The 23792-nt window shown below is 49.6% G+C and overlaps 1 protein-coding gene across 8 annotated transcripts in view; it reads left to right on the plus strand.

The window, feature by feature from the left end:
• The window catches only part of Adamts13 (a disintegrin-like and metallopeptidase (reprolysin type) with thrombospondin type 1 motif, 13), a 36265-nt gene extending 12647 nt beyond the window's left edge, over positions 1-23618 (plus strand). The window contains exons 13-29 of one of the 8 annotated variants that reach the window (NM_001001322.2): positions 519-667; positions 982-1102; positions 2332-2412; positions 3231-3412; positions 4303-4438; positions 4519-4648; positions 5255-5440; positions 6868-7060; positions 7900-8023; positions 10516-10645; positions 10728-10907; positions 18737-18941; positions 19159-19471; positions 20170-20316; positions 20615-20791; positions 22526-22710; positions 23249-23618. In NM_001001322.2, the coding sequence (NP_001001322.1) occupies positions 519-667; positions 982-1102; positions 2332-2412; positions 3231-3412; positions 4303-4438; positions 4519-4648; positions 5255-5440; positions 6868-7060; positions 7900-8023; positions 10516-10645; positions 10728-10907; positions 18737-18941; positions 19159-19471; positions 20170-20316; positions 20615-20791; positions 22526-22710; positions 23249-23440 (2831 nt within the window). In that variant the 3' untranslated portion in view covers positions 23441-23618. Of the gene's footprint in view, positions 1-518; positions 668-981; positions 1103-2331; positions 2568-3230; positions 3413-4302; positions 4439-4518; positions 4649-4735; positions 4935-5254; positions 5441-6867; positions 7061-7899; positions 8024-10515; positions 10646-10727; positions 10908-12282; positions 12585-18736; positions 18942-19158; positions 19472-20169; positions 20317-20614; positions 20792-22525; positions 22711-23248 lie in introns of those variants that run through there. The other 7 variants (NM_001290463.1, XM_006498100.4, XM_006498103.4 and 4 more) reach the window with 7 other exon arrangements.
• Positions 23619-23792: the final 174 nt, after the last annotated feature.

A 23792-nucleotide genomic window follows, 5' to 3' on the forward strand; every position in this document is an offset into this window, starting at 1 on the left:
CCAGAAACTAATATAATCTGGATAACTTCTTACAGCATATTTAGAGGCTTATCTTCTAGGTGGTGACTGTTGATCCTGTCAAGTAGGAAATCAGCATTAACTATCATCACTCCAGTGCTGGCTGGCAGGCTTGAGCCACGCACTGGCACCCTGCAGGCCATGGTTTGCCTCTCTGCTTTGCTCTGGGCTCCCTAGACAGTAAGCAGTGAGGTTCTATTATAGAGGCATCTTCTTCTGGGCCTGCTAGATGGATTCAGGGAGATACCTCAGGGGAAATGCATGTGTGATGCTTGGATAATAACCCAGTAGTCATGAGTACGAGACCAGAATATAATATGGCCTTGGAGGAAAAACAGTGACCCTGGCCTCATAAGCAAAGCTGAGGCTGGTGGGACAGCCCACTGGGACCTCGTCTGGCAGGGTTACTACAACAGGTTCTAAAGGAACTTCCTACCTAGCTCAGTAACCTCGTGGTTCATCTTTGAACAGCAGACTTCCTTGCAACTCTGCCCTTTCAGGAGATACCCTGTGCAGACACATGTGCTGGGCTGTTGGAGAAAGCTTCATTGTCAGCCGTGGGGACAGGTTCCTAGATGGGACCCGTTGTGTGCCAAGTGGTCCTCAGGATGATGGGACCCTAAGCCTCTGTTTGTTGGGCAGCTGCAGGGTAGGTGTGTGGATGACCCAAGTGATTCTCTGTCCTTGTGTCTTTCCTGTTCTAGTAGAAGGCTTCTGGGTGAGAGGAAAAGAGAGATGATCTATGGAGTTGCCCTGGGTTTGCTGGGGAGTGTTGTTAGGTACAGGACGGAAACTTGGAGTCAGCCTATATTACAGCCCAAACAGGAAAGTCATCATGGGAGCTCCCTAGGGGTTATACGGATATCAGGAGCTTCAGTGACGCTACAGAGAGTTTTGTGAATCTGGTACCAGGGAAACTAGTACCCCAATAACACAGGCTTTCCAACATCCCCCTTTGCACAGACCTTTGGCTGTGATGGCAGGATGGACTCCCAGAAGGTTTGGGATGCGTGCCAGGTGTGTGGAGGAGACAACAGCACCTGCAGCTCACGGAATGGTTCTTTCACAGCTGGGAGAGCCAGAGGTAGGCCTGCCCTGGTGGAGAGTGGGCTTCCTAATAGTCTGCAGGAACCCAGCACCCAAAGCATTAGCCTAGACTACTCAGGCCACAGCACCCACATGCTGGCTCAGTGCTGGGTACCTCCCTGTGTATCTCAGTTCGTTTCTCTCTGACATATCAAACTCCAGAAACGCTGCTTCTGTAACCAGGCTTGTAGCACCTTACTAAGTCCCTCACTGTAGCTGTGATGAGGGGGAAAAAGAGAGAGAGAGAGGTAGCAGACTCTGAATAATTGTCAGGTCACCTCTTCCTTCCCACTCTGTAGTCCCAGCAGAAGGATTCACTGGACAGCAGAGATGCAACTTTGGCTCTGCTCTATATTTATAAAGTAAAAAAATCATTTGCCAGTACTGACTTGCAAGATCAGCAAAGGACTTGGGTCCTGCCTCTCTGGCTGTGCCTGCAGCTAAGAACCTTGGGTCTGAGCTGGGCATGGTGGCACATGCCTTTGATCCCAGCAATAGGGAAGCAGAGGCAGGCAGATGTCTGAGTTCGAGGCCAGCCTGGTCTACAGAGTGAATTCCAGGACAGCCAGGGCTACACAGAGAAATCCTGTCTCGAAAAAAACAACCAACCAACCAAAAACCAAAACACCACCTTGGGTCTGGTCTTTGCTCCTAGCTTTGGGTCTGGTCTATGGTCCTAGTCTTGGGTCTGGTCTTTGCTCCCAGCCTTGGGTCTTTCTATGCTCCCAGCCTTGGGTCAGGTCTATGCTCCTAGCCTTGGGTCTTGTCTTTGATCCTAGCCTTGGGTCTGATCTTTGCTCCTAGCCTTGGGTCTGGTCTATGCTCCTGGTCTTTGCTCCCAGCCTTGGGTCTGGTCTTTGATCCTAGCCTTGGGTTTGGTCTTAGCTCCTAGCCTTGGGTCTGGTCTATGCTCCTAGCCTTGGGTCTGGTCTATGCTCCTAGCCTTGGGTCTGGTCTATGCTCCTAGCCTTGGGTCTGATCTTTGCTCCTAGCCTTGGGTCTGATCTTTGCTCCTAGCCTTGGGTCTGGTCTTTGCTCCCAGCCTGGGCAGTGTTCTTGCAAGTGGCCCCCTAGTCTGGTCTTAACATCTTCCCATGATGAGAATTCATTGCCACCAAAACCAGCCCAATGACACTCTTCATGTCTGTCCAGGTAGACTTGTCTTCCTTGCTAGTAGTATAGGTGACCACGAAACCCAAGAAACCCTTTTGCTCTGCTCGTCCCTAGAATATGTCACGTTCCTGATTGTTACTCCCAACATGACCAACGCACACATTGTCAACCGCAGGCCTCTCTTCACACACTTGGGTGAGATGCCAGAGGATCCTTCCTTGTACTTAGCCACTGATTTCTTAGTCTTCGAGATGCCTCCACCCCTAACACCTGGTGCCTGGTGGGAGAAACCCAACTCCCCAGACCCCCTTAGAGCTGCTACACTCACAGCTAAGCTTATCCCAGGGAAGGTGAGTATGTAGGTTAAAACTGCCTGGAAAGGAATATGGAAGCTGAGCATGGGGTTGGGGGTGGGGTGGGTGGGAGCAGCTTGACAGCCCCAGGCCCCAGGAACTGGAGCTTTCCAGCACCAGGGCATGACACAACCCCAGAGGATGACCATCTCAGGAATCTGGCCTTTTAAGAGTCAGAACTTTCACTGGACTCCTTTTGAAGATCCTGTCGTATTAGACTCTTCCTTTGTCTCAGAGGCTAGCCTCTGACCTTAGACACCCTGGAAGGGATTTTGGCCCTGGAGCCTTGTGTGAGCCCATCCAGTAGATGGCAGAAGTCACAATCCTCACCAGATTCCAGAAAGAGGCATGGAGCCACCACTGGGGGAAAGTCTCCTGGGTGGGTTCTATGTGGCAGGTCTGTGCATGGAGAAAGAGAGAATTAGTTAATGAAGATACCGAGACACCAGAAGGTCTTAGGGTTCCTTGGGGGGAAGGTTTGAAGCCTTGGAAGGAGCTAAGGACACATTAGACCCTGTTGGCTGAGAGCTTCCTGCCCCTTGCTTTGCTGTCATCCTTAAGCCCGGCCTGTGAAGAGTGGTCCTATCCCACTTAATAGACTGCTGACCTGTGAAGAGGGATGGTGACTACTACACAGTGCTGATGGCCCTGTTCTCAAAGCGGTGAGGATCCAGGGCCACTACATTGTGGCAGGGAAGACTAGCATCTCACCCAACACCACCTACCCTTCCCTTCTGGAGGACTACCGTGTGGAATACAGAGTGACTCTCACTGAGGACCAGCTGCCCCACTTAGAGGAGATTCACATCCGGGGACCCGTCCGGGATGACATTGAGATTCAGGTCATCAATCAGCCAGGCTGGGAGGCGGGGCATGGGGTGGAGTCAGCAGGCCTCTCCTAGTGACTCTGGCTATCTGCATATTTGTCTGTAATTAATTCACTCACTTATTAATCCTTGAGGCAGTCATTTGGGGACCCTCTACAAATGAGGCTCTGTATAAGGTGAAGTGCAACAAGTGCCACTCACGGGATTAATGTATAGCAAGTCCCTATAAATATGTGCCTGTGTCTAGGGCATGCAGAAGGCCTCGGAGATCTGAGCGTATAATAGAGAGTAGAATTAATGCTGGAGTCAGGAACCACCACCACCCCCATCAGAAAAACATGGGGGAGCTGAAGGACTGGCCATGGACAGTCCTCTGAAATGGGGAATAGGCCAAGCAAGGAGTCCCTGTGCCAGCTGGCATGTGGGGACCCTTCAGGGGATGGAGGGCAGTTCTTGCTTCTTTGAGAGTAGAGGCACATGAGGCCTTGAAAGATTTCCGGTAGGGATGTCCTCAAAGATGTGTCTCGTCTGTGTGTCCCTCTGTGTGTTCTGCTAAAGAAGGCATATGTAAGTGGATCAAAGCTGAAATGGCCTGAGCCTGAGCCTTATAGCCTGGCCTGGAGCCCTTTTGCTGGACCATTCCCTGCCCTGATGCTCACTACTCCTGACCTCCTTGGCTGTAGTCTGTCCCCAACGTCATCAATATTCCCATAATACCCTACTCCAAACCTCCCACTCCCTTGGTACATACCTGATCCTCCCACATTTCTCAGAGTTCCTTGACACTCAAGTCCTGTCTGCCTCCTGGAGTCTGGGAACATGAATGCTTTCGGGACAGATGGTTGTGACAGAGACCCCAGGGTGTGCCCTGTTCAGGACCTGAGCTCTCATCTGTCTGGATATAGGTGTACAGACGATATGGAGGAGAATATGGGGATCTTACACACCCAGACATCACCTTTTCCTACTTTCAACTGAAGCAGCAGGCAGCCTGGGTATGGACCGCTAAGCGTGGACCCTGCTCAGTGAGCTGTGGGGCAGGTAAGGCCCAGAGTGAGGCTTGCTTACAGCTCTGCTGGACCCCATGTGGAGGTGGTTGACTCTTTACTCTACCCTTCCAGGGCTGCGCTGGGTGACCTACAGCTGCCAGGATCAAGCTCAAGACAAGTGGGTAAAGAACGCCCAGTGCCAAGGGAGCCCACAGCCACCTGCATGGCAAGAGCCTTGTGTCTCTGCCCCCTGCTCCCCATAGTAAGTACTAAACTGGGAGTCACCTGGCTTGTGGTGACTCTTGTGACCTGGGCAGGCTGAAAAGCATCTTTGTGTGTTGTTTTTCAGTGTTAGCTGCAACTTTGTGGGCTGGGTTCTGTCAGTGTCTTCGTTCTGTGAGTGAGGACATCAAGACTTGAGACACACAGTCACAGAGACAGTCTGGGGTGTGGTCACATCTTCGACCACCTTGTCTGGGTGTCCTGAGGCCTCTCTGAGTTCAGGTTCTCATTGCAAGATGGTGGTGATCACCCTACCATGAAGAATGGTGAGAGAGGGCCAGCACCTGGCTTTTACTGGCTTCAGCCAACTGGTAACAGAATATTTTTAGGAAAAGTTTGTCTTGCTGGGTGTAGTAGTCCAGCCAGCACTATAAAATACCTGGCCTCGGGTTTAGAAGTTTGTCAAGGGAGGTTCCAGACTGAGGCTGGTCTTAGAACAGCAGCTTGGGAATATAGGATCTGGACCAGACCAGAGGAAGTGTGTCTTTGGGATCAGTGAGACAGACTTGCTTGCCTTCTGCCACATTCCCATGAGCCAACTGAAACCCTGGCCCCAGGCCTGACGCTCTGTCCCTTTCTTCCTTAGTTGGGTAGCTGGGGACTTCAGCCCATGTAGCGTGTCTTGTGGCGGGGGCCTTCGGGAGCGGTCACTGCGCTGTGTAGAGACCCAAGATGGCTTCTTAAAGACACTGCCACCTGCCCGGTGCAGAGCAGTAGCCCAGCAGCCAGCAGCAGAAGTGGAAAACTGCAACTCCCAGCCCTGTCCCACCAGGCGAGTATATCAAGGTGTGGTGGCTCCTTGGCTGGGCTTGTCCCTGCACTGAGACCCATCCTTGTGGAGCGCCCTCTCTTGCTGAAAGCTCTCATCAGCTCCATCCTGGTGATAGATGGTGGCACCTGAACCTTCTCACTATTCAAGAGGTGCTGGGTTGCTCATCTCCATCACTGAATTTCTAATACCTGGGTGATGTGGGGATGAGAGCTATAAGGATAGTGTGACACTGAACATAAAACTCATAGCATTAGTCATCACTGGCAACTCTCCTGCACTGACCATGTGACTGTGCCTTAAATGTCCTCGTCCAGACTGATCCTCACTTATTGGTCTGCCTGTGTCCAATGGGCTGGATGATCAGCATGGCTTCAGGCATGCTATCTGTCCAATGGGAGAGCCCTAGATTATTGGTGGCCCACTGATGGCTCTTCCTCTTCTCTCACACATGACCAACATTGCAATCCTATTCTTAGGTGCGGAGGTATGATTCGGTCTCAGCACCCTTGACAGCACAGTGCTCTAGACAGACATCATGCATTGATGCCATACAGTGAACCATGTGCCACCCCTCAACTGGTACTGTGAATGCACATGGCACCTGTTGCCAGGCAACAACGCATGAAGTGTGCTGTTGATAGATTTGGAGAGGAGGGCTTCTAGAAAACAGTTGAGTAGGGCTCTGCCTCCCCACCCCCTAGCCACAGGCAGAGTGTGTGGTTGGCATGCACAAAGTTGCTTTTTAATCTTTTTTTTTTACTTGAAATTACAGTTGTTTATTCATTTATTGTGTATGTGTGCATGCACACCCATGTGAGCAAGCCTTGGTGCAAGAGTGAAAGTCATGGGCTGGAGAGGTGGTTCAGCGGCTAACAGTACTGACTGCTGTACCAGAGGTCCTAAGTTCAATTCCCAGCAACCATATGGTGGCTCACAACCATCAATAAGGGGATCTGATGCCCTCTTCTGGTGTATCTGAAGAGAGTGACAGTGTACTCACATACATACAAAAAAAAAAAAGTTTAAAAAGAGAAAGAATGGAGGTCAGAAGACAACTTACCACAGTCAGTTTTCCCCTTCCCACCCCTGGAATCAGACTGTCTGTGTTGAGTCGGGCGTGGTGGCTCACGCCTTTAATCCCAGCACTCGGGAGGCAGAGGCAGGCAGATTTCTGAGTTCGAGACCAGCCTGGTCTACAGAGTGAGTTCCAGGACAGCCAGGGCTACACAGAGAAACCCTGTCTTGAAAAACAAAAAACAAAAAACCCCAAAACAACAACAACAACAAAACCCCAAACAAACAAACAAACAAACAAAAATCCCAAAATACAGACTGTCTGAGTTGGAGGCCCAAGCCTTTGCTCACTGAGCTATCTCACTGTCCTGACAGAGTCCTTGTTGAGGAGAACTGAGTTGTGTTTTCCTCAGGTGGGAGGTGTCAGACCCTGGCCCTTGCATGTCATCTGCCTGTGAGGCAGGTCTGGACTCAAGGAATGTGACATGTGTGTCCAGGGCGGGTGACCCGGAGAAGCCAGAAACTGCAGGCCCCTGCCGCACCGACGAGATGTCAGCTATGCTGGAGCCCTGCTCCAGGAGCCTGTGTTCTCCAGGCTTGGGTCAGGTGAGTGGAAGGGGCAGGAAGGTGGCCAGGAGTCCTGGGTCATTTTTCATCTTCCTGCAGGCCGGAGTGAGGACTCCGTCCTCATGGTGCTGTCTGAGGAACACCCTGTCAGCGAACATGCTTAAGGTGCTTCTGAAAGGGGTGAGCCAGGCTGATAGAAACTAGAGCCTGCCAAAAGCAGCTGAGTGGGGACCTGCTTGCTGCTGTTATTGAGGCGCTGAGAACCAAGTCCAATGCCCTCAGTAGCTAGGCAAGCACTCTCCCACTAGCTATAACCCTGGTCTTTTCCTTCATATGGTTTAAATTTTGAGACAGTGTCTCACTAGATTGCTTGGGACCTGTCTGTAGCCCAAGTAACCCTTGAACTTTCAATGCTCCTGCTCAGGCCTCCAAAGTTGTAAGGACCACAGGCCTGTGACACCAGGGACAGCAAGGAAAGAGTTCTCCAGCTGCTGTGAAAGTAATTCCCCCAACATTTGCCTGGCATCCAGGGGCCTCAGACTGATGTTGCTATCTGGCCAGAGGGCCCTGGATTCTTCTGGGCTAGGGACTGCAGGTCTAAGTGTGCTTACAAATACAGTCCTGCTCTTTAGCTCCTTAGTCTAGCCCCATCCCACAGGCACCACTTGGAATGATAAGGAACCTTCACAGGCCAAAGTGAAGTGCATGGTGAGGGCTTCACCAAGAAGCAGGCAGGCACTGGCCTCCCTAGAGAATAGCAGGGAGGGAACCCTGGTGTTTTTGGAATATTTTCTCTTTTCTTCTTTAAAAGGAGAGGAGGAGGCAGCGCCAAGGCAGAAGCCAGAATTTCAGACTCACCTGCTCATTGCTTTCTTTAGGTGGACAACACCATGTCTCTGGGAGAGGAGGCTCCATCCCCGGTGGGCAGTGACAAGCCAGGGGCTCAGGCTGAGCATGTGTGGACCCCTCTGGTGGGGCTGTGCTCCATCTCTTGTGGGAGAGGTGAGAACCTGAGGACATTCGTGAAACTTTATTACTTCTCTTATCTACCCACATCTGCCTAGATCAGTGCTGAAGAAGGGTTGGCTGCCAGAAAGCCAAAATATGTGAGCATGGCACCCAGATAAGTCATCTTGATGTGTTTCATGCCTGACTGTAAAGTAAAGATAAAGCCCAGAAAAACTAAGACTGTGTCCCTTACAGAGCTGTGACCAAACCAACCACCAAAGCTGAACTTGGCACTCTCTGTGTTCTTATTGTGAAACACACACACACACACACACACACACACACACACACACACACCGCTTAGCCATTAAAAAATATGTATTTATTTGTGCATATGTGCCTGTATGTATATATTTGTGCATATGTGCCTGTATGTATATATTTGTGTATATGTGCCTGTATGTATATATTTGTGTATAGGTGCCTGTATGTATATCTGTGTATCATGTGTGTGCAGCCTTGGAGGTCAAAAAAGCCATCAGATCCTCCAGAAATAGTTACAGATGGCTGTGAGCAGCCATGTGGGTGGTAGGAACGGAGTCCATGACCTCTGCAAGGGCAGTAAGAGTTCTTAACCACTGAGCCACCTCACCAGCCCCAACACTTAACCATGTTTAGTGTTTCACTCAGTGACAATAATCGTACCCACCTTGTCATGCAGCCATTGGCACCATCCATCTCCAGAAGATTCCACCCTTCCAATCTAGACCCTGTCTTCATTAAACACCAACATTCATCACCTTCCAGCCCCTGGCCACCTACCTGTTAGCTTCTCCTCTAAGGCTGTGACTCCTACCGCTGATGACAGCTATGTGCAATGTGACTGGCTTCTGCCAGCTAGGCTCATGCATGCTGTAACAGTGTTTGAATCCCCTCCCCTCCTTTTTAAAGGTTTATTTATTATATTTACATGAGTACACTGTCACTGTCTTCAGACGCACCAGGAGAGGGCATCCATCAGATCCCATTACAGATGGTTGTGAGCCACCATGTGGTTGCTGGGAATTGAATGCAGGACCTCTGGAAGAGCAGTCTTAACCGATGAGCCATCTCTCCAGCCCTGGAATCCCTTCTTGGGCCCGTGCTGGCTTGGGTCACCGTGAGTGGACAGATGCTAGCATTCTCCTTTCAGCTTTCCTTAGTAGCGCTGCTCTGAGCCTGGGGGCCTGGCTTTTGGTCCTGGTGGACACGAGAGGAGGAATTGCAAGGTCATGTTGCCAAGCTTTGTCAGCTTTTGCAGGCCTCTCTGCACTGTTGTTTTGGAACTGAAGTTTACATTCCTACCAGTGGGGCACCCGGTTCTAGTTTCTCCACGTCCTTGTCAATATTTGCTGTTTTCTGAATTTTCAATAGAGAAGGGTGTGAGAAGGCACACACACCTTTAAACAGCCCTAACCACTTACTACATCTGTTTAAAACTGACCAGAAAGAGATTCCTAAGGGATGGATAGAGGAAACCAACACTAATAATACCTTTTTTGTTTGTTTGTTTTTGGTGGATGCAGGAGGATCTCATGTAGTTTAGCTAGTCTCTAACTATGTAGCCAAGGATGGCCCAGAATTCCTCATCTTCCCACCTTTATTTCTTGAGTGTTGGGATTGTAGACTTGTGATATCACACATAGTACTTAGTTATTTATTAAATGTTTCATCATGTGTATATATGAATATATGTATGTATGAATGTATATACGTATGTAAGGATTCTGCACTTGAGTGCATATGCAGCAGAGGGCAGGAAAGGACACAAGATCTCTGGGCCTGGAGCACAGGCTGGTCTGAGCTTCCTGATGTGAGTACTGAGATTTGAACATGGGTCCTCGGAAAGAGCAGTATGAGCTCTTAGCCACAGAACTCTCTCCTGTCTAAAGGCACAGTTAGCGAGCAATACTGGGCATTGAATCCAGGGCTTTGTGCATAGTGGGCCAGCAGTCTACCAACTGAGCTCCACCTCTCGTCCTCAAGAGACATTCCTTAAGCATTTACACACACACACACACACACACACACACACACACACACACGCACACACACACGCACACACACACACGCACACTTACACTGTATTTTGATCCTTTGCTATCCACTGTTATCTTTTTTCTCTACAGCAAGTCCCCCTCTGACTTTTATATTTTTTGTTTGTTTGTTTGTTTGTTTGTTTGTTTGTGGCTACTGCATTGAAGTAGTATTGCTTCTGTGAGCTCGTGTAGAGGTCAAGAGATACTGTTACAGCACTTCCCCCCTTGCTTCTCAATAAAACAGCAGCTTCCACCAGCAGGCACCTTTCATTATTCAATCGCTGTATATGACTGTGCTAGGTAGATACCATTATATGGAAACCAGGGGATCAGAGAGGCTAAGTCACTTGTCCAAGTGCACACAGCTGGTAAGATGCAGGTGATGCAGATGACTTCAGAGCTAAGAAGGCACAAATGCTATAGTCCTTGCCACGCTGGGTCAAGGGCATTCCTGCTTCTTCCTGGCAGGTCTGAAGGAACTGTATTTCCTGTGCATGGATTCTGTCCTCAAAATGCCTGTCCAGGAAGAGCTATGCGGCTTGGCTAGTAAGCCCCCAAGCCGGTGGGAGGTCTGCAGGGCTCGCCCCTGTCCTGCTCGGTGAGTTGGGGACAGTTAGTGCAGGGGAAGGAATCTGACCCCAGGGTTGCTCTCCTATGATGCCTTGGCCTTCTTCCTTCAGGTGGGAGACTCAAGTCTTGGCACCGTGCCCGGTGACCTGTGGTGGGGGGCGAGTGCCACTGTCTGTTCGTTGTGTGCAGCTAGACCGTGGCCACCCGATATCTGTACCTCACTCCAAGTGCTCGCCAGTGCCTAAGCCAGGCTCCTTCGAGGACTGCAGCCCTGAGCCTTGTCCTGCTAGGTGAGTACCTTGCCTGGGAGATAGGCAGCCATGGATCTGTATTAGGCTCTGCCATCAGCCCCAGATGATGTAAAGCACATATGTAGGTTCTGGGAAGGTGATGATGTAGGCATATTTTTAAAAAAATCTATTTAGTTAATATTTATGAGACAGGGTCTCACTATGTGGCCATGGCTGGCCTAGAATTTGTAGATCTGGAACTCACAGAGATCCTCAGAAGTGTGTATCACAACTCCTGGCCATCCATCCATCCAATCCTGGGGCTTTGTGCATGTTAGAAAGCACTCTAGCACTGAGCTGTATTCCCAGCTTCCCTTTTACCTTTTATGTCAAGACAGGGTCTCACAAGATGCTCACTAGACAGACAGGGTCTGACAAGATGTTCACAAGACAGACAGGGTCTCACAAGATGCTCACTAGACATACAGGGTCTCACAAGATGCTCACTAGACAGACAGGCTCTCACAAGATGCTCACTAGACAGACAGGCTCTCACAAGATGCTCACTAGACAGACAGGCTCTCACAAGATGCTCACGAGTGTCGCTCTGTAGCTCAGCCTTGGTAGGGGCACTGGTTCATGGAGTACAATTATCTGGAGCTCTGGAGATTTCAAGGCCAAGTGGTAGCTCAACTCTGTGCATGAAAAGGCAGGGATGCCATTCCTAGCAGAAACAGAAGAGCTACTAACACAGTCTGACAGGCTTTCTTTTTAAAAAGATTTAGTTAGTTAGTTTTTGTTTGAGTGCTCTATCAGCATGTACACCTGCAGGCCAGAAGAGGGCATCGGATCCCAGTATTGATGGTTATGAGCCACCATGTAATTGCTGGGAATTGAACTAAGGATTTCTGGAAGAGCAGACAGTGCTCTTAACTACTAAGCCATCTCTCCAGCCCCACCTGCCAGGCTTTTTATTTTTTAAATCAAGTTGCTTGACTTTCTCTTCTGTATATGTAATGATTTTAACTTTTTAGCTTAGAATCTACTTGAGACACCCCCCCCCCCCAGCACGTGTGTCTGCCTTCTACTGTTGCTAAAGTTCCCTATCTGTGCTCTTTATTTTTGCATGTTATATTTATAAATGGTTTAGAAATTTTTTTTTTTTGCTTTTTTTTTTTTTGAGACAATGTCTTATGTAGACCAGGCTAGCTTCAAATTCTCTATATAACTGAATATAGCCTTGAATTCTTTAACCTTTACCTCTCAAGTGTTTGGGATGCTAGGCATGTGCCACCACACCCAGCTAAATCTTTGTTTGTTTGTTTGTTCGTTCCATGGGAACTGAAGGCACATGTGAGTTCTGGTTACCGCTGAGGTGTCAGTGTGGTCATTCTGTAATCTGCACTGACCTGTCTATGGTCTCTCTTCTTTGTAGGGCACTAGTGTGGGAAGCCGCCCCCACATTCGCCGTCACAAGATGGCGCTGACATCCTGTGTTCTAAGTTGGTAAACAAATAATCTGCGCATGAGCCAAGGGTATTTACGACTACTTGTACTCTGTTTTTCCCGTGAACGTCAGCTCGGCCATGGGCTGCAGCCAATCAGGGAGTGATGCGTCCTAGGCAATTGTTGTTCTCTTTTAAATAGAAGGGGTTTCGTTTTTCTCTTTTTCTTGCTTCTTACACTCTGGCCCCAAAAAGATGTAAGCAATAAAGCTTTGCCGTAGAAGATTCTGGTTGTTGTGTTCTTCCTGGCCGGTCGTGAGAACGCGACGAATAACAATTGGTGCCGAATTCCGGGACGAGAAAATCCGGGACGAGAAAAAACTCCGGACTGGCGCAGGAGGGATACTTCATTTCAGAACCAGAACTGCGGATCACGTTTATAAAGGTTCCCGTAACACAGACTGTTGAGAAGGATTCAACTGCCGAATTCAGAACTCATCAGCTGGGGAACGACGGTGATAAAGGTTCCCGTAAAGCAGACTGTTAAGAAGGATTCAACTGTATGAATTCAGAACTTTTCAGCTGGGGAACGAGAGTACCAGTGAGTATGTTTGGCCTTGAATTTTTTCTGGTGTTAGGAGCCCTTTTGTTCTTTTTCACATGCTATCAAGTGATTAAGATAGGGCTGAAAATTCTAGAGGAAATTCAGGACAATCTATCAGAAGTAAAGCGGGGAGAGAGAGTAGGAACAAAGAGGAAGTATGGTACACAAAATAAGTATACAGGCCTTTCCAAGGGTCTTGAACCCGAGGAAAAGTTAAGGTTAGGTAGGAATACCTGGAGAGAGATTAGAAGAAAAAGAGGAAAAAGGGAGAAGAAAAAAGATCGATTAGCGGAGGTCTCTAGGAGATACTCGTCACTAGATGAGCTCAGGAAGCCAGCTCTTAGTAGCTCTGAAGCAAGTGAAGAATCCTCCTCTGAGGAAACAGACTGGGAGGAAGAAGCAGCCCATTACCAGCCAGCTAATTGGTCAAGAAAAAAGCCAAAAGCGGCTGGCGAAAGTCAGCGTACTGTTCAACCTCCCGGCAGTCGGTTTCAAGGTCCGCCCTATGCGGAGCCCCCGCCCTGCGTAGTGCGTCAGCAATGCGCAGAGGGGCAATGCGCAGAGAGGTGCGCAGAGAGGCAATGCGCAGAGAGGTGCGCAGAGAGGCAGTGCGCAGAGAGGTGCGCAGAGAGGCAGTGCGCAGAGAGGCAGTGCGCAGACTCATTCATTCCCCGAGAGGAACAAAAGAAAATACAACAGGCATTTCCGGTCTTTGAAGGAGCCGAGGGTGGGCGTGTCCACGCTCCGGTAGAATACGTACAGATTAAGGAAATTGCCGAGTCGGTTCGTAAATACGGAACCAATGCTAATTTTACCTTGGCGCAGTTAGACAGGCTCGCTGGCATGGCACTAACGCCTGCTGATTGGCAGACGGTTGTAAAAGCCGCTCTCCCTAGTATGGGCAAATATATGGAATGGAAAGCGCTTTGGCACGAAGCTGCACAGGCGCAGGCCCGAGCAAACGCAGCTGCTTTGACTCCAGAGCAGAGAGATTGGACTTTTGACTTGTTAACGGGTCAGGGAGCTTATTCTGCTGATCAGACAAACTACCATTGGGGAGCTTATGCCCAGATTTCTTCCACGGCTATTAGGGCCTGGAAGGCGCTCTCTCGAGCAGGTGAAACCACTGGTCAGTTAACAAAGATAATCCAGGGACCTCAGGAATCTTTCTCAGATTTTGTGGCCAGAATGACAGAGGCAGCAGAGCGTATTTTTGGAGAGTCAGAGCAAGCTGCGCCTCTCATAGAACAGCTAATCTACGAGCAAGCCACAAAGGAGTGCCGAGCGGCCATAGCCCCAAGAAAGAACAAAGGCTTACAAGACTGGCTCAGGGTCTGTCGAGAGCTTGGGGGACCTCTCAGCAATGCAGGTTTAGCGGCTGCCATCCTTCAATCTCAGAACCGCTCCATGAGCAGAAATAATCAGAGGACATGTTTTAATTGCGGAAAGCCTGGGCATTTTAAGAAAGATTGCAGAGCTCCAGATAAACAGGGAGGGACTCTCACTCTTTGCTCTAAGTGTGGCAAGGGTTATCATAGAGCTGACCAGTGTCGCTCTGTGAGGGATATAAAGGGCAGAATTCTTCCCCCACCTGATAGTCAATCAACTGATGTGCCAAAAAACGGGTCATCGGGCCCTCGGTCCCAGGGCCCTCAAAGATATGGGAACCGGTTTGTCAGGACCCAGGAAGCAGTCAGAGAGGCGACCCAGGAAGACCCACAAGGGTGGACCTGCGTGCCGCCTCCGACTTCCTACTAATGCCTCAAATGAGTATTCAGCCGGTGCCGGTGGAGCCTATACCATCCTTGCCCCCGGGAACCATGGGCCTTATTCTCGGCCGAGGTTCACTCACCTTGCAGGGCTTAGTAGTCCACCCTGGAGTTATGGATTGTCAACATTCCCCTGAAATACAGGTCCTGTGCTCAAGCCCTAAAGGCGTTTTTTCTATTAGTAAAGGAGATAGGATAGCTCAGCTGCTGCTCCTCCCTGATAATACCAGGGAGAAATCTGCAGGACCTGAGATAAAGAAAATGGGCTCCTCAGGAAATGATTCTGCCTATTTGGTTGTATCTTTAAATGATAGACCTAAGCTCCGCCTTAAGATTAATGGAAAAGAGTTTGAAGGCATCCTTGATACCGGAGCAGATAAAAGTATAATTTCTACACATTGGTGGCCCAAAGCATGGCCCACCACAGAGTCATCTCATTCATTACAGGGCCTAGGATATCAATCATGTCCCACTATAAGCTCCGTTGCCTTGACGTGGGAATCCTCTGAAGGGCAGCAAGGGAAATTCATACCTTATGTGCTCCCACTCCCGGTTAACCTCTGGGGAAGGGATATTATGCAGCATTTGGGCCTTATTTTGTCCAATGAAAACACCCCATCAGGAGGGTATTCAGCTAAAGCAAAAAATATCATGGCAAAGATGGGTTATAAAGAAGGAAAAGGGTTAGGACATCAAGAACAGGGAAGGATAGAGCCCATCTCACCTAATGGAAACCAAGACAGACAGGGTCTGGGTTTTCCTTAGCGGCCATTGGGGCAGCACGACCCATACCATGGAAAACAGGGGACCCAGTGTGGGTTCCTCAATGGCACCTATCCTCTGAAAAACTAGAAGCTGTGATTCAACTGGTAGAGGAACAATTAAAATTAGGCCATATTGAACCCTCTACCTCACCTTGGAATACTCCAATTTTTGTAATTAAGAAAAAGTCAGGAAAGTGGAGACTGCTCCATGACCTCAGAGCCATTAATGAGCAAATGAACTTATTTGGCCCAGTACAGAGGGGTCTCCCTGTACTTTCCGCCTTACCACGTGGCTGGAATTTAATTATTATAGATATTAAAGATTGTTTCTTTTCTATACCTTTGTGTCCAAGGGATAGGCCCAGATTTGCCTTTATGTGGTAAATGCAGTAAATCTTTTAGAAGTGGCTGGAGTGATTAAGCCTTCCAGTAGAGTTGCCAATATTTTTCAGCAGATACAATTAGTTTTGTTATCTAGAAGATCTCCTGTTTATATTACTCATGTTAGAGCCCATTCAGGCCTACCTGGCCCCATGGCTCTGGGAAATGATTTGGCAGATAAGGCCACTAAAGTGGTGGCTGCTGCCCTATCATCCCCGGTAGAGGCTGCAAGAAATTTTCATAACAATTTTCATGTGACGGCTGAAACATTACGCAGTCGTTTCTCCTTGACAAGAAAAGAAGCCCGTGACATTGTTACTCAATGTCAAAGCTGCTGTGAGTTCTTGCCAGTTCCTCATGTGGGAATTAACCCACGCGGTATTCGACCTCTACAGGTCTGGCAAATGGATGTTACACATGTTTCTTCCTTTGGAAAACTTCAATATCTCCATGTGTCCATTGACACATGTTCTGGCATCATGTTTGCTTCTCCGTTAACCGGAGAAAAAGCCTCACATGTGATTCAACATTGTCTTGAGGCATGGAGTGCTTGGGGGAAACCCAGACTCCTTAAGACTGATAATGGACCAGCTTACACGTCTCAAAAATTTCAGCAGTTCTGCCGTCAGATGGACGTAACCCACCTGACTGGACTTCCGTACAACCCTCAAGGACAGGGTATTGTTGAGCGTGCGCATCGCACCCTCAAAGCCTATCTTATAAAACAGAAGAGGGGAACTTTTGAGGAGACTGTACCCCGAGCACCAAGAGTGTCGGTGTCTTTGGCACTCTTTACACTCAATTTTTTAAATATTGATGCTCATGGCCATACTGCGGCTGAACGTCATTGTTCAGAGCCAGATAGGCCCAATGAGATGGTTAAATGGAAAAATGTCCTTGATAATAAATGGTATGGCCCGGATCCTATCTTGATAAGATCCAGGGGAGCTATCTGTGTTTTCCCACAGAATGAAGACAACCCATTTTGGGTACCGGAAAGACTCACCCGAAAAATCCAGACTGACCAAGGGAATACTAATGTCCCTCGTCTTGGTGATGTCCAGGGCGTCAATAATAAAGAGAGAGCAGCGTTGGGGGATAATGTCGACATTTCCACTCCCAATGACGGTGATGTATAATGCTCAAGTATTCTCCTGCTTTTTTACCACTAACTGGGAACTGGGTTTGGCCTTAATTCAGACAGCCTTGGTTCTGTCTGGACAGGTCCAGATGACTGACACCATTAACACTTTGTCAGCCTCAGTGACTACAGTCATAGATGAACAGGCCTCAGCTAATGTCAAGATACAGAGAGGTCTCATGCTGGTTAATCAACTCATAGATCTTGTCCAGAAACAACTAGATGTATTATGACAAATAACTCAGCAGGGATGTGAACAAAAGTTTCCGGGATTGTGTGTTATTTCCATTCAGTATGTTAAATTTACTAGGGCAGCTAATTTGTCAAAAAGTCTTTTTCAGTATATGTTACAGAATTGGATGGCTGAATTTGAACAGATCCTTCGAGAATTGAGACTTCAGGTCAACTCCACGCGCTTGGACCTGTCGCTGACCAAAGGATTACCCAATTGGATCTCCTCAGCATTTTCTTTCTTTAAAAAATGGGTGGGATTAATATTATTTGGAGATACACTTTGCTGTGGATTAGTGTTGCTTCTTTGATTGGTCTGTAAGCTTAAGGCCTAAACTAGGAGAGACAAGGTGGTTATTGCCCAGGCGCTTGCAGGACTAGAACATGGAGCTCCCCCTGATATATGGTTATCTATGCTTAGGCAATAGGTCGCTGGCCACTCAGCTCTTATATCTCACGAGGCTAGACTCATTGCACGAGATAGAGTGAGTGTGCTTCAGCAGCCCGAGAGAGTTGCAAGGCTAAGCACTGCAATGGAAAGGCTCTGCGGCATATATGAGCCTATTCTAGGGAGACATGTCATCTTTCATGAAGGTTCAGTGTCCTAGTTCCCTTCCCCCAGGCAAAACGACACGGGAGCAGGTCAGGGTTGCTCTGGGTAAAAGCCTGTAAGCCTAAGAGCTAATCCTGTACATGGCTCCTTTACCTACACACTGGGGATTTGACCTCTATCTCCACTCTCATTAATATGGGTGGCCTATTTGCTCTTATTAAAAGAAAAAGGGGGAACTGTGGGAAGCCGCCCCCACATTCGCCGTCACAAGATGGCGCTGACATCCTGTGTTCTAAGTTGGTAAACAAATAATCTGCGCATGAGCCAAGGGTATTTACGACTACTTGTACTCTGTTTTTCCCGTGAACGTCAGCTCGGCCATGGGCTGCAGCCAATCAGGGAGTGATGCGTCCTAGGCAATTGTTGTTCTCTTTTAAATAGAAGGGGTTTCGTTTTTCTCTTTTTCTTGCTTCTTACACTCTGGCCCCAAAAAGATGTAAGCAATAAAGCTTTGCCGTAGAAGATTCTGGTTGTTGTGTTCTTCCTGGCCGGTCGTGAGAACGCGACGAATAACACACTAGTTTCTCAGCCAGGCAAGATTCTGCCTCAATGGGCACATAGGGAACTTTAGTTTAATGGACACACTTGGGGATATCTGCTATGGCTCCTAGTGGGCAGAGTTAATCATGGCCATCTGGCAGTGCACAGGACAGCCCCTCCCCTCCAGGACAAAGGCTGTGCAGAGTCAGTGGTGCAGGGTATAGGCCATACACACCTGATGCGGGGTCTTAGTCTGGCTCATACCATTACCATGGTTCCCAAGGGTCCCAGAGCAGCACTGGGCCAATCAATGACACAAGCATGAATACTGATGCTCAATGAGGTCAGTGGAGACCCATGGCCAGAGACTGTGCAGACCTTTGTCGCAGATGTCAAGGGTCTTCAATAGTCCCACACACAGAGGCCCAAATAGCTGTCATTGGAATCTTCTCTTTCTGCAGATGGAAAGTCCTGTCCCTTGGCCCATGCTCAGCCAGCTGTGGCCTTGGCACTGCCACACAAATGGTGGCCTGCATGCAGCTTGACCAGGGCCATGACAATGAGGTGAATGAAACTTTCTGTAAGGCTCTAGTGCGGCCTCAGGCCAGTGTCCCCTGCCTCATTGCTGACTGCGCATTCCGGTGGCACATCAGCGCCTGGACAGAGGTAAGGCTGGTCGTGGTCCTAGGATTTCTAGTCAAGGTATCAGCAAGGGATCTTTGTGCATGAGGGGTCCTATGGTCCTTATTCACTATGACCCTGGAAGGAGGGGAGAGTCTGCAGTTGTGTACTCTTAGAGCCAGGGACACAGCAAGGCGAGGTGATCCAAACCCTGTCCCCTCTTTGATAAACTCGTGGTGATCTTCCACTTCTTTCCTGACAGTGCTCTGTCTCCTGTGGGGACGGTATTCAGCGCCGGCATGACACCTGCCTTGGACCCCAGGCCCAAGTGCCTGTGCCAGCCAATTTCTGCCAGCACCTGCCCAAGCCAATGACCGTGAGAGGCTGCTGGGCTGGACCCTGTGCAGGGCAGGAGACCTCCAGCTCACTGCCTCACAAGGAAGCTACTCTTCCCAGTCAGACCCAGGCTGCTGCTACTGTTGCTTCTCTGCAGTGGTCCCAGCCCCGAGCCCGGACCCCCACCCTTTTCTCAGCCTCCCAGTCTCTGGGGCTCCAGGAAAACCTGGAAGAGCATGGTTAGGTTTCTTCCTGTTTCCTGTTGGGGAAGTGGGCATCTCATAGGATAAGCACTCTGGTGCTAGACCATGTATTGCTGGGCTCAGGGCCTCCTTCCCACCTGGCAAAGGGAAGCCACACTTTTTACATGTGTATGTGTACATGTTCATGTTTGTGTGTATGCAGGTGCAGGTGTGTGTGTGCATGTGCATATGTAGACCAGAGAACAACCTTGGGTATCATTTTTCAAGAATTATCTATCTTGTTTTGGACAGTGTCTTTCATTGGCCCGGAGCTTGCCCAAGGCTGGCTGGTTGAGCCCGGGGACCCACCTATCTCTGCCTCCTCAGTGCTGGGACTACAAGTGTGAACATCCAAATCTGCCCTTTAAAGTATAGGTTCTGGGGGTTGAACTCAGGTCCCCAAGCTTACAAGAAAGCACTTTACTGACCGAGCCATCTCTCCAGCTCAGAAGCCACACTTTTACTTCTGTCCCCATCAAATAATCTGAAGCTTGTAGGGTCAGGGGCTCAGGTCCATGCAATCCAAAGCCTACACACCATACAGCCTCCCTTTCCCTGAAACACACAGAAGTGGCCTAGTGTCTTGGCTGGTGACTATTGCTGTGACATACAGCCCCCTTCTCAGGCCCTGCCAGCTCCAGTTTCCAGGCCTACTTACTCTGTTCTGGCCACCTCACCCCTTTCCTCCTCTGTAGGTGCCTGTGGAAGGCAGTACCTGGAGCCCACAGGAACCATTCACATGCGAGATCAAGGACGGCTAGACTGTGTGGTGGCCATTGGGAGACCTCTAGGTGAAGTGGTGACCCTACAAATCCTTGAGAGCTCCCTCAAGTGTAGTGCAGGTACATCTGCAGTCATGTGGGCAACTGCTGAGCTGGGGCTCTGGCACACAACTCCAGTGTACCCCACTTCTGGCAGGATGCCCCTGCTACACTCCTACTTCTCATGACTGGAGTGTGGCGATATCCATTTCTAAGATAGAGAACTGGGGGGGATGAGAGCTCTGGTGACGTGCCTCCTACTTTGTCACATTAGCCAGTAAGAGGGAGAGTGGTAATTGGAACTCAGCCCTGAGCAGCTGCTGCCAACGTGAAGTGTGGAGCGGGGGGTTGCTGTTTCCTCACTGCCTGCCCTTCCTAGGGGAGCAACTGCTGCTCTGGGGTAGGTTCACATGGAGGAAGACATGCAGGAAGATGCCTGGCATGACTTTCAGCACCAAAACCAACACAGTGGTGGTGAAGCAGCATCGTGTGCTGCCAGGGGGTGGAGTGCTGCTACGGTACTGGAGTCAACCTGCCCCGGGGACCTTCTACAAAGGTATGTCAGGTGCCTGGGCCTCCCTCCCTTCTCACTTTGTGGGTGTGCCTATGTTGCTATGGACAGGGCAGGAGAGAGCTGGTCCCAGTGGAAACTGGGAGCAGGCAATGTCTTCCACATGGTCAGAATGGAGTTCCTCTGTGGCCATGAACCAGATGGGTTGTAGATACGGTCCCTGTACTTGTCCCATTCCTCAGGCCACTCACTGCCTCATACCCTTGACCCTGGACCTCAGTTCTTTCAAGGTCCTCTCAGGCTTGTAAGCCGCTTTTCCTCAGCCTTCTTCTTGTGACTTGTATGTGTATGCTAGCACCCACAGGGAAGATGCTTACACTATATATTCCCCAGAGAGAGAACATCTCGTGGATTCCTGCTTGTCTTAGTCAGGGTTTCTATTCCTGCACAAACATCATGACCATGAAGCAAATTGGGGAGGAAAAGGTTTATTCAGCTTACACATCCACTTTGCTGTTGATCACCAAAGGATGTCAGGACTGGAACTCAAGCAGGTCAGAAAGCAGGAGCTGATGCAGAGGCCATGGAGGAATGTTCTTTACTGGCTTGCTTCCCCTGGCTTGCTCAGCCTGCTCTCTTATAGAACCCAAGACTACCAGCCCAGAGATGGCACCACCCACAAGGGGCCCTCCCACCTTGATCACTAATTAAGAAAATGCCTTGCAGCGGGATCTCATGGAGGCATTTCCCCAACTGAAGCTCCTTTCTCTGTGATAACTCCAGCTGTGTCAAGTTGACACAAAACCAGCCGTACACTGCTTTACCCAGAATCCAAACAGTATCAGCCCTCTTGATCACCTCAGGGTTTTGATGTAAAAACAAGATGATTGAAGATGTCTTACCTCGACAACTCCAGACATTTTTGCATGGCCCAGGTCTCACGTGAAAAACACTACAACTGGGGTGTTGCCTCTGCAAAGGAGAGGCTTCATGTTATCACCCTTTCCCCTGCCACCTCCAGCCATGAGCTGTGTTGGCAGCAAGGTCCCATCCGGGAGCCCACTGGCTTCCTCCTCCTTCCTTCTCACTTCTCACATGCAGACGATCTGCCTCGAAAGAGAGGCTTAGGTGCAGCGGGGTTCCCACTGATGACGTCACTGGACAGCACAGTCAAACTCAACTTCTTAGCCAGTTCAGCGTTTTAAGTACTGTGTAGCCCAGTTTATTGACTTCTCTTTTAAGGTGCCCAGCCCAAAGCATGCCACTGTTGCCTTCTCCCCACAGAGGGCACCAACACCTCTCAGTCCCTTTAAATATTAGGAATTACGATGTACATGTGTGGGCATGCACATGGCACGATGTGGGTGTGGCGGACAGAGGGCAACTCCACCACGGAGCCAATTTTCTTCTTTTATCTTTACACGGGTTCTTGGGATTGAACTCAGGCAATCAGGCTTGTGTGGCAAGAACCAAAAGCTTTTCCGCCCTCGTCGAAGTTAGGGTGTGTGTTTGTGGGGACGGGGCTGAGGGTCAGTGATAGAGGTTCTTTCCTGCCATGGGGATCCTAGGAATCAGACTTAAGTTGTCTGCCTTGTACAAAACACTTCTGCTGAGCCACCACTGCCTGCCCCTTTCAGATCACTGCCTGAAGCTAGTCTATTAGAAGTGGACAGAGTAAAGGCCCACCAGAGGGACGGGAGAGGCAGTCAGGGAACCCCCTGGTGTCAGTAGTCTCCCTGAGGTGGCCCTCACCCAGCCTATCATTGTTCTTGCCTGCAGAATGTGACAGGCAGCTCTTTGGACCTCGGGGTGAAATTGTGAGTCCCTCACTGAGCCCAGACGGGAGGAAGGCAGGGACCTGCAGGGTCTTCATCAGTGTGGCTCCACAGGCCCGCATTGCCATCCGCGCCCTGGCCAGTGATATGGGCACTGCTTCTGAGGGGACCAATGCCAACTATGTCTCGGTGAGGCCACGAGGATGGGGACAAAAAGGGGGTAATCTTTTGATACGATTCTGGAGAGCTGTCTCTAGGAAGGAGGGAGGGAGTGTTGGCATTAGGGAACACTTTTAGCTTATTTTTCATCCAAAACTTCAAAATTATTGGAAAGAATGGGAAGGAGGGTTTCTGCCACTCACTCACTCACCAGGGAATGCTTGTGGCTCTACCCACAAGAAGGAAGAGAGAAGGCCTTCCCTGGGAGTCCATTGCCTGTTGACCCAGCGTGGAAGCATCGTGTTTGTGTCTGGTGTTTTGTTTGTTTTCAGAAGAGCATAGGTAGGGTTGCGATTCAGTATGCTCTACAAGGCACCAGAGCACCTCAGACTTAGTCTTGAGCAGGATCCTAGCTCTTGTACCTGGTTGTGTGTTCTGGGGAGTTTCTTGGGTAGAACCGAGTGTCCCTCATGTGGGCTCCTTTAAGAAACAAAAATGACTCTGAGTAGCCAGGAGTTTATAAATAATGATCACTCATGGCCTGTTCTGGCTACTTGCTTCTCCACAGATCAGGGACATCCACAGTCTGAGGACCACAACATTTTGGGGGCAGCAGGTGCTCTACTGGGAGTCCGAAGGCAGCGAGGCTGAACTGGAGTTTAGCCCTGGCTTCCTGGAGGCACATGCCAGTCTCCAGGGCGAGTATTGGACCATCTCACCTAGGACATCGGAACAGGACGACAGCCTGGCTCTGTCCTAGGTTTCTCTCCAACAGCCGGGGAGTATGCAACTTTAGCCTCTTTAGAAGTTCTAATGCCTGCTAGCCTTAGGGAACCTCTTTTAGTGACCTTTTCCAGGTGCAGAAGGGCTGGGACTGGGAGGTGGAGATCAGAAAAACAGTCCCAGCCCCCAGTGGTTAATAAAGGATACAGGATACCAGACTGGAGTTTTCCTCCCATAACCTGCCGCCCATTACAAGCCTAGCTCGAAAGCTCATTCTACTGCAAGGCGGAGTTCCTTGGAGGTCTGAACAAGGCCTTTGCCACTTCTGGATGACGTCTTCCAATCTTGCAAAGAGGAAAGGCCAGACCGGATCCAGCGCACCTGCTGGG

This window comes from Mus musculus, chromosome 2 (genome assembly GCF_000001635.26).
Source record: "Mus musculus strain C57BL/6J chromosome 2, GRCm38.p6 C57BL/6J".
In the NCBI taxonomy this organism is placed as follows: domain Eukaryota; kingdom Metazoa; phylum Chordata; class Mammalia; order Rodentia; family Muridae; genus Mus; species Mus musculus.